The 10,858-nt window shown below is 40.1% G+C and overlaps 1 protein-coding gene across 1 annotated transcript; it reads left to right on the forward strand.

Annotated features, from left to right (window-relative positions):
• The first annotated feature begins 1,699 nt into the window (after positions 1 to 1,699).
• On the forward strand, positions 1,700 to 10,234 carry smim14 (small integral membrane protein 14). Its single transcript, XM_080760293.1, has 5 exons — positions 1,700 to 1,994; positions 2,554 to 2,648; positions 4,979 to 5,027; positions 6,060 to 6,220; positions 7,445 to 10,234. The coding sequence occupies exons 2-5, from the start codon at positions 2,574 to 2,576 to the stop codon at positions 7,481 to 7,483; spliced, it is 324 nt and encodes a 107-aa protein (XP_080616419.1). The 5' UTR covers positions 1,700 to 1,994; positions 2,554 to 2,573; the 3' UTR covers positions 7,484 to 10,234.
• Positions 10,235 to 10,858: the final 624 nt, after the last annotated feature.

Raw genomic sequence — 10,858 nt, forward strand, 5'->3', positions numbered from 1 at the left:
CACCAATTTGATTACTTTCGATACATTTGTATCTGTTTACTAGACAGTAGGGTTTTCTTTTGACTGATTTTTTTTTTTTAAGAAAATCTGTCAAAAGAAAACCCAGATGTCCAATTTGCTCTTGGACCTAATATTTATGCTGACAGAATAAATAAAAACGTAACCACATGCAACGACTTATTTGATCTCTTTTTGGCCAGCAACTCTACATCTGACCTCAAACCCTTAGATCTCCATATATGGAGCTGACCTGTTCTGACATTCCATATGTTGATCCTTCCCCATGGGTTGACACTAAAGGTCTCAGACTCAGAGGCAGGTCATGTTCTACTTGCCCAAAAAGTAAATCCTCCATTATAAAATGACAATTACCGTTCAATTTAACACTTACCATATTTATTTTAAAGGATATGTACTCAAACTAGAGCTCGTTGTCTTGGTTAGGAGGACCGCTGCAGTGGTGTCCTTAACTTAACCTGGGATGCCAAAATCTCTGTGAGAATAAATACCAGCACTCACGTTGTGTCCTTTTATGATTGTTTTATTTTCCGTTTCCCCCCAGCAGGCAACAAACAGATAGATGGACGTTTCGGCCGAAATCTCGGACACAACGATATCAGGGTTGTAAGGCCAGATATCCTGTCTCGTACTGAGGGCGAGTCTCTCGCAAGGAGCGTAGCAAATTATGCTTGCCTCTAACTTCAAGGGCAACAACCACTAAGCTCTAGGTGAAAGCCTTTGTTACAGGCTGTGTGATAATAAATGTCATACCTCAATTTGTATGCCAAATACCTGCATAGAATATGCCCACGCTGCCACACTAGAGTTCTCATCAGGCCCGAAAATTAAGACCCAGCCCTAACTCTGCCCTCATCAAACCCTGTGTACACTCAAGACACTGCCCCCCTTAGAGGAGCTGACCCGTTCTGACATTCCATATGTTGATCTGACCTCATCAAACCCTGTACACTCAAGACACGCTCCATATATGGCCAGTACAGAATTAATTCCATATGTTGATCTGACCCCCCATGCCAAAGCGCCAGCGCCAATCTTTATCTATCTATCTATCTATCTATCTATCTATCTATCTATCTATCTATCTATCTATCTATCTATCTATCTATCTATCTATCTATCTATCTATCTATCTATCTATCTATCCATCCATCCATCCATCCATCCATCCATCCATCCATCCATCCATCCATCCATCCATCCATCCATCCATCCATCCATCCATCCATCCATCCATCCATCCATCCATCCATCCATCCATCCATCCATCCATCCATCCATCCATCTCTTTGTTACACAACTGTACAGATGTTACGGGTGGCTGAGTGGCAGCTGTGTTGATTGTTTACTGAATCGTCCCCTGCCTGTGATAGGCTCTTAGATCTGGTGGAGTCCTTATTAGACCAATCAGATGTGCTTTTGGAAACGTAAAGCTCCCGGATGTCTCGCGTGTCCAATGTGTGCTCGAGTCTAACCTGGACCCCATAGCCCCGAAGGACGGTCAGCTTTGGGGAAGGAACTGCAGCCAGGTATCATTCCAAAATAAATACCTCGACAAAAAGGTATATTATCCACCTTCTGTTCTCTTATATTATTTTATATTAAAATATATATACAATGTATACTTTAAAGCTAACTTTAGCTCATAAATCTGTTAATCTTTAAACCAACATTTTACAGATATAATAACTTAGTAATACACATTGTGTGAGCTAACCGTCGCGTGACAACAAACCCCGTCGTCCTTATGGGATATGGGATTTAGACCGTTCTCATCTGCCTGCTGCTGCCGCTAGGTTCACGTGTAACAAAACAAAACATACTGGTGATACTGCCCGAGATTTTGCTGCTGTTCAGATGACATGTTAGCCGTTTAGGGCTCTGTCTGGAAGGCGTCTCGCGTTACAACGCTAGTCCGGAGAGTAGGAAGAAGCCAGCCAGTGGGGAAGCTTGCATTGAACATTCCCAACACTCAAGTAAGTCACGATTTCTGATCTTTGTTGTCTTATCCGTTTTAATAATTCAGATGCACGATTGATCGGAAACAGCCCCAAGATGGCTAGGTGAAAAACCGGTTTTCGGACTAACATTGTTGTAGCCTCACACACCCATGAACATGGTGGTGTGATTATTTGGTTTCGTGAAAATAAACATTAAGATTTTCTTATGGTAAAGGTTGCTGAAAATAACCATCGTCCTACTCCAAAGTCTTACTCCATGTATTTCAGTGTTTTTCTATGTGTGTCCTTCCTTGTTGTCCTGCCCCAACTCTGCCAAAACTGTAGCCAGAATGAGAGAACGTGCTGTGTAAACAAATCCTGGAATGCATAAAGGAAGATCCCTGTACACGGGGAATTGTTTGCTTATTCCCAGGCTGCATGTCTCCACCCCCTGACTGACCTGTGTTTATCAGACACATCCAGTCAGACTCATAGCCCAGCAGCGCTGACAGTGACAAAAGTTAGCAGGCTATATTACATTTCTCACCTTGCCTCGGGTATTTACAGTACTATACTGCATACTTTTTTGTCTAAGGTGAATCCTTCTGGTAAGACATGGCGGAGGGTGGCTTCGACCCCTGTGAATGCATCTGCTCCCATGAGTATGCCATGAGACGGCTCATCAACCTGGTAAGTGATGTACACTAGATAAAGGATTATTTATTGTGCTAGCTCCTTGGGATCCAGTGGAAAGGCCTAATCAAGTAATACAAAATAATTATCGTGCAAGAGGTGTAAAGTACAATTTATTCAGTTGAAGTGTATGTAGAGAAGAAACTCACAAAGCGTTTTTATTTGTTTTTTTAGTTTAGCTACAAGGTTAATGAAAGGCTTTTCTTGGGGAGAAAGGGAGCAATACAAGAGAAGACTATTTCACCCAGGATATCCTGGTTCCTGGTCCTGTTTGTCTTGAGTGGCTCGCTGCACAGCAGTTTGACTGTCGATCAGGTGTACTGTGTAGATGAGAGCATTAATGCTTCGGTCACTTATTTTTTTACCCAATAGTGAAAGGAATAGTCTTAACTCTTAAGAAACTTTTTTTCCCTCCAGACCTTTCTCTCTGTCTCTCTTGTTACTCTCCCCACTCTCTCTAAAAAACAAAACAAAAAAAACAAAATTAATAGCCTCAAGTTTAGTGTTTATTACCAGGCAACCTCATTGGCTTCATTACACTGTTGTAACAGGGCCTACGTGGCGAGCTGCAATTGGCCCAGGACATCCCTGGGGGCTTCCTGATACAGTATAGGCTACAGGTGGAACGGATTTGAGTTCTCTAAGCCAGGGGTTCTCAACGTGTGGGTCGGAACTGCCAGGGGTCCCCTCATGGTTTTTGGTGGGTCCCCAATTGACAATTTAAGGACATTTAAGACATTTTTAAAAAACAAGAAAAAGACCAATCAAAAGTAAGTCAGTAAACCTAGACCACTGGGTACTTTGGGGGGGGGGGGGGAGGAGGAGGAGGAGGAGGAGTCTGGTGCATCTTCTAGCGTGCATGCACATGCACCGTTCCGTCCCTGCGCGTGCACGTCAAAAATGTACTGGTACCACGGTGTGGTACTGCGGTCTACGAGCATGACACCACTGGGGATCACTTAAAACTGTAGGATCACTTGTCTTAAAACTGTAGATGCATTCTGGAAAACAATTAACTACGACTATTGTCTGAATGTTTAATGTGTGATCATCAAGTAGGTGATTTTGTTGTACTTGGCTTTGTGCTTTGTGCAGTTAGACTGAGCCCTGTGTGCATGTCTCATGTACTAATGTGTCGAGTCATCGTGATGGGGAACTATACACAGAAACTAATTTCACCCATCGTTTTTCTTGTAAAACTGTGATGTGACAATAAAGATGATTCCGATTCAGTTCCTTCTTTTAGGACATTTCTATAATTTTGGACATTTCAAGCAACCTCCCCCTCATTTCTGATTATTATTTTTGCTTCTTTTTCTGCTTTTATATTTTTGCTCCGTGGTGTCTTAGTGGTGTAAAGTAACTAACTTTTACTCCACTACATTTATTTGAAAACTTTAGTTACTTTGTAGATTACTATAGCAAAATGTACACTAACTACTTTAACACTTTTTAAACTTTTACTTACTTTTTGACTTTTACTGTAACATATATATTGAATTTCTATTTAAAGGATAAGCCCCTTGCGATGCATCATCTCGTTTTAGAGGGGGGTCCTCATAACAGAGTATTTCTATATTGCAGACAGTATTGATACTAGGCTCCAGACTTCCCAAAACAAACTGGTCAGGCTACTACTTGGCCTCACTCCCCGAACCAACCTCACCCCTGCCCACTTTGACAGGCTGGAATGGCTTAGGGTTGACGACAGAGTACAGCACCTTGCAATGGGTCTTGTCCACAAGATTCGCTACACCACCAAGATACCCATGTACCTGTCTAAATACTTCCTTAATGTCAACGAAGTCCACACCCACAACACCAGAGGGAGTTCAACAAACCATGTGCAACCCAGATTCGGCACAAACAAGGGATTAAATTAATTTCGCTCCTATGCCACCAAAATGTGGAACGCCATACCAACAGTCATTAAGACATGCAAATCCCTTGACTCCTTCAAAACTGCTCTCAAAGGGCACCTACGGACGGCTGCAATTCGAAACTGGCCCCTGTAAAATCTGAATCCCCCACCCACCCCTGTTTCCCTTTTTACCTCCTATGATGATTTATTTTTTACTATATAGTTGTGTATATTCGTACGTCTCTAAATGTTTTGATTAATTGAAAATGGTGGGCCCTATTGTAAACAAGTGTAACGCTTTATGGTGTCGTCCACTCACTGTTAACAGTTTTTGTATTGAGTTGTACTTGAAATGTACTGTAATTCTGCAAACTGTTAATAAATCAATCAATCAATGCTTTTACTTAAGTAAAACATTTGAGTACTTTCCCCACCACTGCTTAAGCATTCTTATTTTCTCTTCCAGCTCAGGCAATCCCAGTCATACTGCACAGACACGGAGTGCCTTCAAGAGTGTATGTATAAGCGTAACTTTGTGGGTTTTATATTGGGCATTGTTTCTCTCATATTTGATGTTTTATCAGGAAGCATTCACAATATGAAAGAAGTACTCACATGATTTACTTAAGTAAAAGTATCAATTCTGCAATGTAGAAATACTTTGTTACAAATAAAAGTCTTGAATTCAAAATGTACTTGAGTAAAAGTACAAAAGTATTGGTATAAAACTATGCTTTGACGTAACTAAAAGTAGAAATGATCATTATGCAGAATGTCCCATTTCAAGTTTTAAATGTAAAAAGGAAAACAAATCCTGCTGAAGGATTTAGGTGAGGTCCTGGAGTCATAAAAGTGTAGAAATTAAAAAATAAAGGGAGGCTCCACACACTGTCTCAAATCTCTGCACAATCGATAGGTTCATTGCAAGCTTTCGGTCTACTGACCTTCAGGCAAGTTTTAAATGTATAAAACAATCTTTTGAAAATAGCAGATCTACAAATTGCGACGCATTGTGCGCTATAGATCAGCTATTTTCAAATGGCTAAATGTATATCGGGCTGAAGTGGATAATGAGTGTTTTGTAATAATAATCAAAATCTCCAAAGTAACTAGTAACTAAAGTTAACATCGCAGTAAAAGTACAATATTTGCCTCTGAGATGTAGTGGAGTAGAAGTGAAAGTATACACTGAAAATTGGAAATACTTAAGAAATAAAAATGTGTGAAGCGAGGGGCGCTCTTATCATGCTATGATTAGGTGATGTAATGATGATGTCAAAACAAACATTAAATTATCTTTATTGTTAATGGGATTTAATGTTTGTTACGGACAAGATGATGTAAATTTTCCCTTCATTGTCAATGGCGTTTTTAAAACAAACATTGAACTAAAAACAAACATTAAACCTGTATATAGTAGGGGGCGGGGCTAGTACCCCTCAAAATTAAAAATACTCAAAACGTACTTAATTTACAGTGCTTGACTACATGTACTTAGTTACTTTACACCACTGTTCATGAGTGTAGATTTCTTCCTGTATGTACAGTGCCAGCCCCCGGTGGGTCAGTGGGAGCTGGAGGCGAAGGCGACCTGACTTTTCCCATGATTTTTATGGGATGGATGCTGCTGGCCTTGATACTCTTCGTGCTCCGCCCACCTAGCCTCAGAGGTTCACGTCCCACTGGCAAACCCACTGGACCCCACAATGTTAGTATCAATTAACATGCACGTGTTGTTACTCTAATAATTGATACTTTGTCAGTTTCTTCTTGAAAAGAAAGAAACACCGTTTGTTGTGTGACATTTTTTGCAGTTATAGCAGGGAGAGTATTCCACATTTGTACGCTAATAGTTTTTTAATCTCTCATCACACATTTCTTGTACCTAGTGACTGTAATGCCAATTCTAAAAGTAATCTTCTATCGCAGAGAATGAGGCAGAAGGGTGAACAAAACAAATGTGGGAATATGCACATAAAGTTGTATTTTGCCCAATCTGGCCTGTGACCTGACAGAGAATGTATGTACCAATAGTTATGTGGGACATGCCACCATGTTTGGAGGAGTGACAATAGGAGAGATTGTAATATTATCACCTATTCCTCTCTGACAAAACCAAGGAAATGCCTAAGCCTCACTTGTTGGTTGAATAGTAGCCTGCCCCAGCCAGTGTGATTTCTGGTCTAGAGGGGGCGGGGCAGATTAAAATTTCAGAAGAAAACATCCGTGGGCTCCTATTGGTTCACCGATCTGTGACTAGGCATGTCAACAGATAGCCGGTTAGCCGACTGTTAAATATCCGAATATGCTTATCTGCTTTACGGTTAATTTGCATAATTATAAATGCATGTTCTGATCTCAAATCCCTTTATTTTCTTACTTTAGTTGTCAGTTGTCACTATACAATACTTTAAAACAGTTGCACACATGCCTAAATTGCTGTTATTTGCGCCGCCCGCGTTGAAAACGATGTATTTCAAACTCTTTCAAAAGCTTGTCACACTCAAGGCTGCATGAACAGTGCTCGAGCGCTGTTTTCTGACCCCTCAATGGCACAAGTCTGTCATACTTCAACGGCTCTGCACAACAGTAGCTTTGCGTCAAAACTAAGAGCGAGTGACAGCGAGACGAGATTACCACAACATGTCGACCGTATCAATGAATGGAGAGCCTACTTGGCATTATTAAATCCATTATTGGCCTGGATAAAGTTTACAGCCTCCTCCGTCTTCCCACTGACACGGCTATCAAGTTAGCCATGTGCTATCTGTGTTTAACCGGCAGGCAACAGGGACTGAGGGTTCAAAACTGTACCTGCCTGGACACTGTAACAGTCCACAAAGATCACCATTGTTATTGTTCTTATGTTAATAAATCCAGACCTAAATGTAAAATATCTTGTTTATATATTTTTCATTGTATTGGGTTGCAGAGCAATGACCGTGGGCCCCCTGCACCACCTATTGACTAGCAGTGGACCCAGGGAACCCATGATCATCCAACCGTTGTGACTGGACCTTCACAGTTGGCAAGTTACTATGAGCTGGACTGCACCAACTCCCTGTCAACCTTCATTTGACTTTTGCTTTTTCCTTTTCTGGTACCATTTTCTATGTTAATTTTTTGATTAGATTTATTTCTGAGATAGGTGTGTTTTAACAGAGGTTGTCAAGTTAATTTTATTTTGATGGAATTATAACCATGTCTCTCCCCCCCCCAACTACGGTGCAGATTTTTGCTATTCGAAATCAGACACAAGGTCAAAATGAAGGAATGTGTTACAAGGATTAGGGGAGAAGGGAGGGGTGGCCATGAATTCCTCTCTGGACAGTCAAATTGCTATTCTAGTTCTTGCTGAGCAATACTGGGTGGAGGGTTCTTAAATGTTTAACACATACATTCCACTTAGATGTAACAACTCTGTATAGTGCCAGTAATTTTGTCAAATGGCAGATTAATTTAATTGCATACTTAAACAAGGCCTTCACAAACGGTATAGTTGTTCAGAAGGTATATACTTAAAAAGATCCGGTTTGCAACGTAACAGTTCCAATGTAATCCCTGCTTCCCCATTCCCCACACACCTCGCTGTGGCGTGTTTAGTAGCGACTGTGAGCTGTGCATCTGTATTTGACTTCGGACTCTCTTCACCATGATATTTGTTTTGATAACACATTGATGAAAATAAAATATCTATATTTCCCAAAGAAAAGGTACCAAGCTTCAATACTGGAAGAAATGTGTGACAAACACACACACACAAACAGAGAATTCAGTTTTTTACTTTTTTACGTTCTCAAACTTCTCATGCAGGCTGCAATGACTTTAAACCATCCAACCCAAAAGTTGTTAGGAATAGAAGAAGATTTACCTTAAGATTTAACTGCTGTCAGTTCAGTTGAAACAACTGAATCCCATTTATTTGAGTATGTAGTCATCAAGGAATGGGTCCCAATTATGGAAACTAATATTTGTATAGAGTGTTATGTAAATGATATATTGTCTATCCAGAAAGTGATAAGTGTGGCATGGTCTTTTACATACAGCTTAATCAAAGGGTTGATTGGATCAAGACAGGCCTTCAGGCCAAGGTGCCATTGCTCACAGACGCGACCTAACAACAGCATGGAACAATATACTATATAGATTAAAGTCTTCAGATCTACTGGGATTTACAGGTAGCTAAGACATTTTATTAGCACTTTTGTTTCAATACATTCATGTAAATACTGGCCGTGAGAATACCAGGGTTGATGTAACATACCCTACCATCATTGTGGTGTGGCATTAGATTGAAGGACGAGGTCCCAAGTTTATTCTTAAAATGTCTGTCCTATCACTCTAGTAGTGAGTACTAAACAGGACGCAGTTGTGAGAAGCACATTCTTGTTTTGTAACGGTGCCAATGTGAGGTGTTGTGGTCTTACTACTAACATCTCTCACCTATTCAGAAAGTTGATAACCGCAAGACACAAATTTGAAAGAAAAGCTATAAGCATTTTTAGCTTTATTATGGTCACTAGTGTTGTTTACAGATGTAAAGAAGTTTTGTGCATCGTTCCCATCATATCTTTATTTCGTAGAGAAGTAAGAAATGGAAGAAGAAAGGGGAGGGCAAAGGAGATCAAAAATTAAAAATATAAAATATTTACATACATATCTACATGGTGCCTGAGATAGGATATAAAAGGTGTGTAAGCATAGCAGCAGATGTATGCTCATTGCTGTGCATGATATACTTATGGGCATTGGTTAACACATTTAACGCCATTGCCGGCAATCTAAGGGCAATTAATAAATACTACGCTTAGCGCCATTGCTGGAGATCTTCGGCAATATTGGTCTTTTATAGTACTTTTGATTGATCAAGTAATGCTACTCATGTTAGCATTGAGTTGCTACCTGGTGTTGTCTAACACTGGAGCACACCATCATGAATTGCGCACACACCCACGCCTGTTCTGTTTCTTTCAATTGACTTTATCTCCAATTGCCAGATAGCATTTCTGGTCAAAACAAGCTTTATTCCATGGCCAATAGCCGACGCTGTGATCGCCGCAGTAGTCCTTTCTGATCGTCCAGCGGGAGACCAGAAGTGATATGCGTCAAAATAAGGGTTGAAGGGGGGGAAATGCTGGCGTGAATTATGTGTGTAAAGATGTTCCTCTCACACGCTTCTGAGTAGGTTATGCAGTGGAATTGGTTACCTGGCCCTTGTGGAAGTTTGGCTGTAAAGAATACATAATAAACTGGGGATGCATTTAACATTAGTTATAACTTATGAATGAGATGGGTAAGTCTTTTGGAAGTTCAATGTTAAACACAGGATATTAACTTTGATTGTCGTAGCCACTTTGACCATACTGTAAAGTAATTGTAATCATCTACAGAGGCTGTTGGTACGGTGTTCTGTATTTTATCTGCCGTGGACTACATGTTTTGGGTGTTACTGCCAACTATGCCCCTCCATGTAAGTAGCAGTGTGTTTCTTATTTGTTTCTCTTTTTTTGTTGGACCCTTTCAAAAATGTGTGTGAGGTGATGTGAAACAGGCTGTATAGATATGGGAATCTTTTATTTTTTTTGTAGATCAAGACAGCCCCTTGTCAAGTGTATCTGGTGCCATATGAGGCCTCAGTTTACACAGTAAATTCTATTTGAAAAGAAAGGGCTTCAACTATGCACTTTTCCTTACAAAATAACAAATAAATAAGAATGCAGTATTGTGTTGTATGTATGTGTTTATTAAGCGCTATTAGATGATCACACCAACATAGACTCATACATACTTGCTTGTTTGTGTTTGATAGATTTGTATCTGCGTGAGAGTGTGTGATTGTGACAGTGACAGAATGTAATATCAAACCTTTTAATTAATTGTCTGGTTTGGGTCTTTTTGTGCATGCTATTCTTGTGTGATCCACAACACAGGATTTGATAAATCCAGACTAAAATTATTAGTATTACTGTATTACCACCACCACCAATAACCATGATAGTACAGCAGCTATTTGCACCAGGGGGCATCACTATGCCAGCTGTGATGGACATTTCCATTTAAGTTTTATTTTTGCCACAGACATGCAAAACAAGTGATCAATAATATTACACAGAAACACATGTATAGCCTAATGGACTTGATGTGCCATATAGTGTCTACTCTGTTCCACTGCACTACGTTTTAAAACAAGTCATTTATCGAAACTTTTTTTTTAAGCCGATCTACAAGCTAACAAACACATCGTGGTATGTTGTGAGCTTGTAGATCAGCAATTCTCTCTTTTTTTGCCTAATGCCCAAAATTGCGATGTCGGGGTTAAAGGAGTTACCCAGCAAGACTGGGAAGT

This window comes from Protomyctophum bolini (genome assembly GCF_963924005.1).
Source record: "Protomyctophum bolini genome assembly, chromosome: 3".
NCBI lineage: Eukaryota > Metazoa > Chordata > Actinopteri > Myctophiformes > Myctophidae > Protomyctophum > Protomyctophum bolini.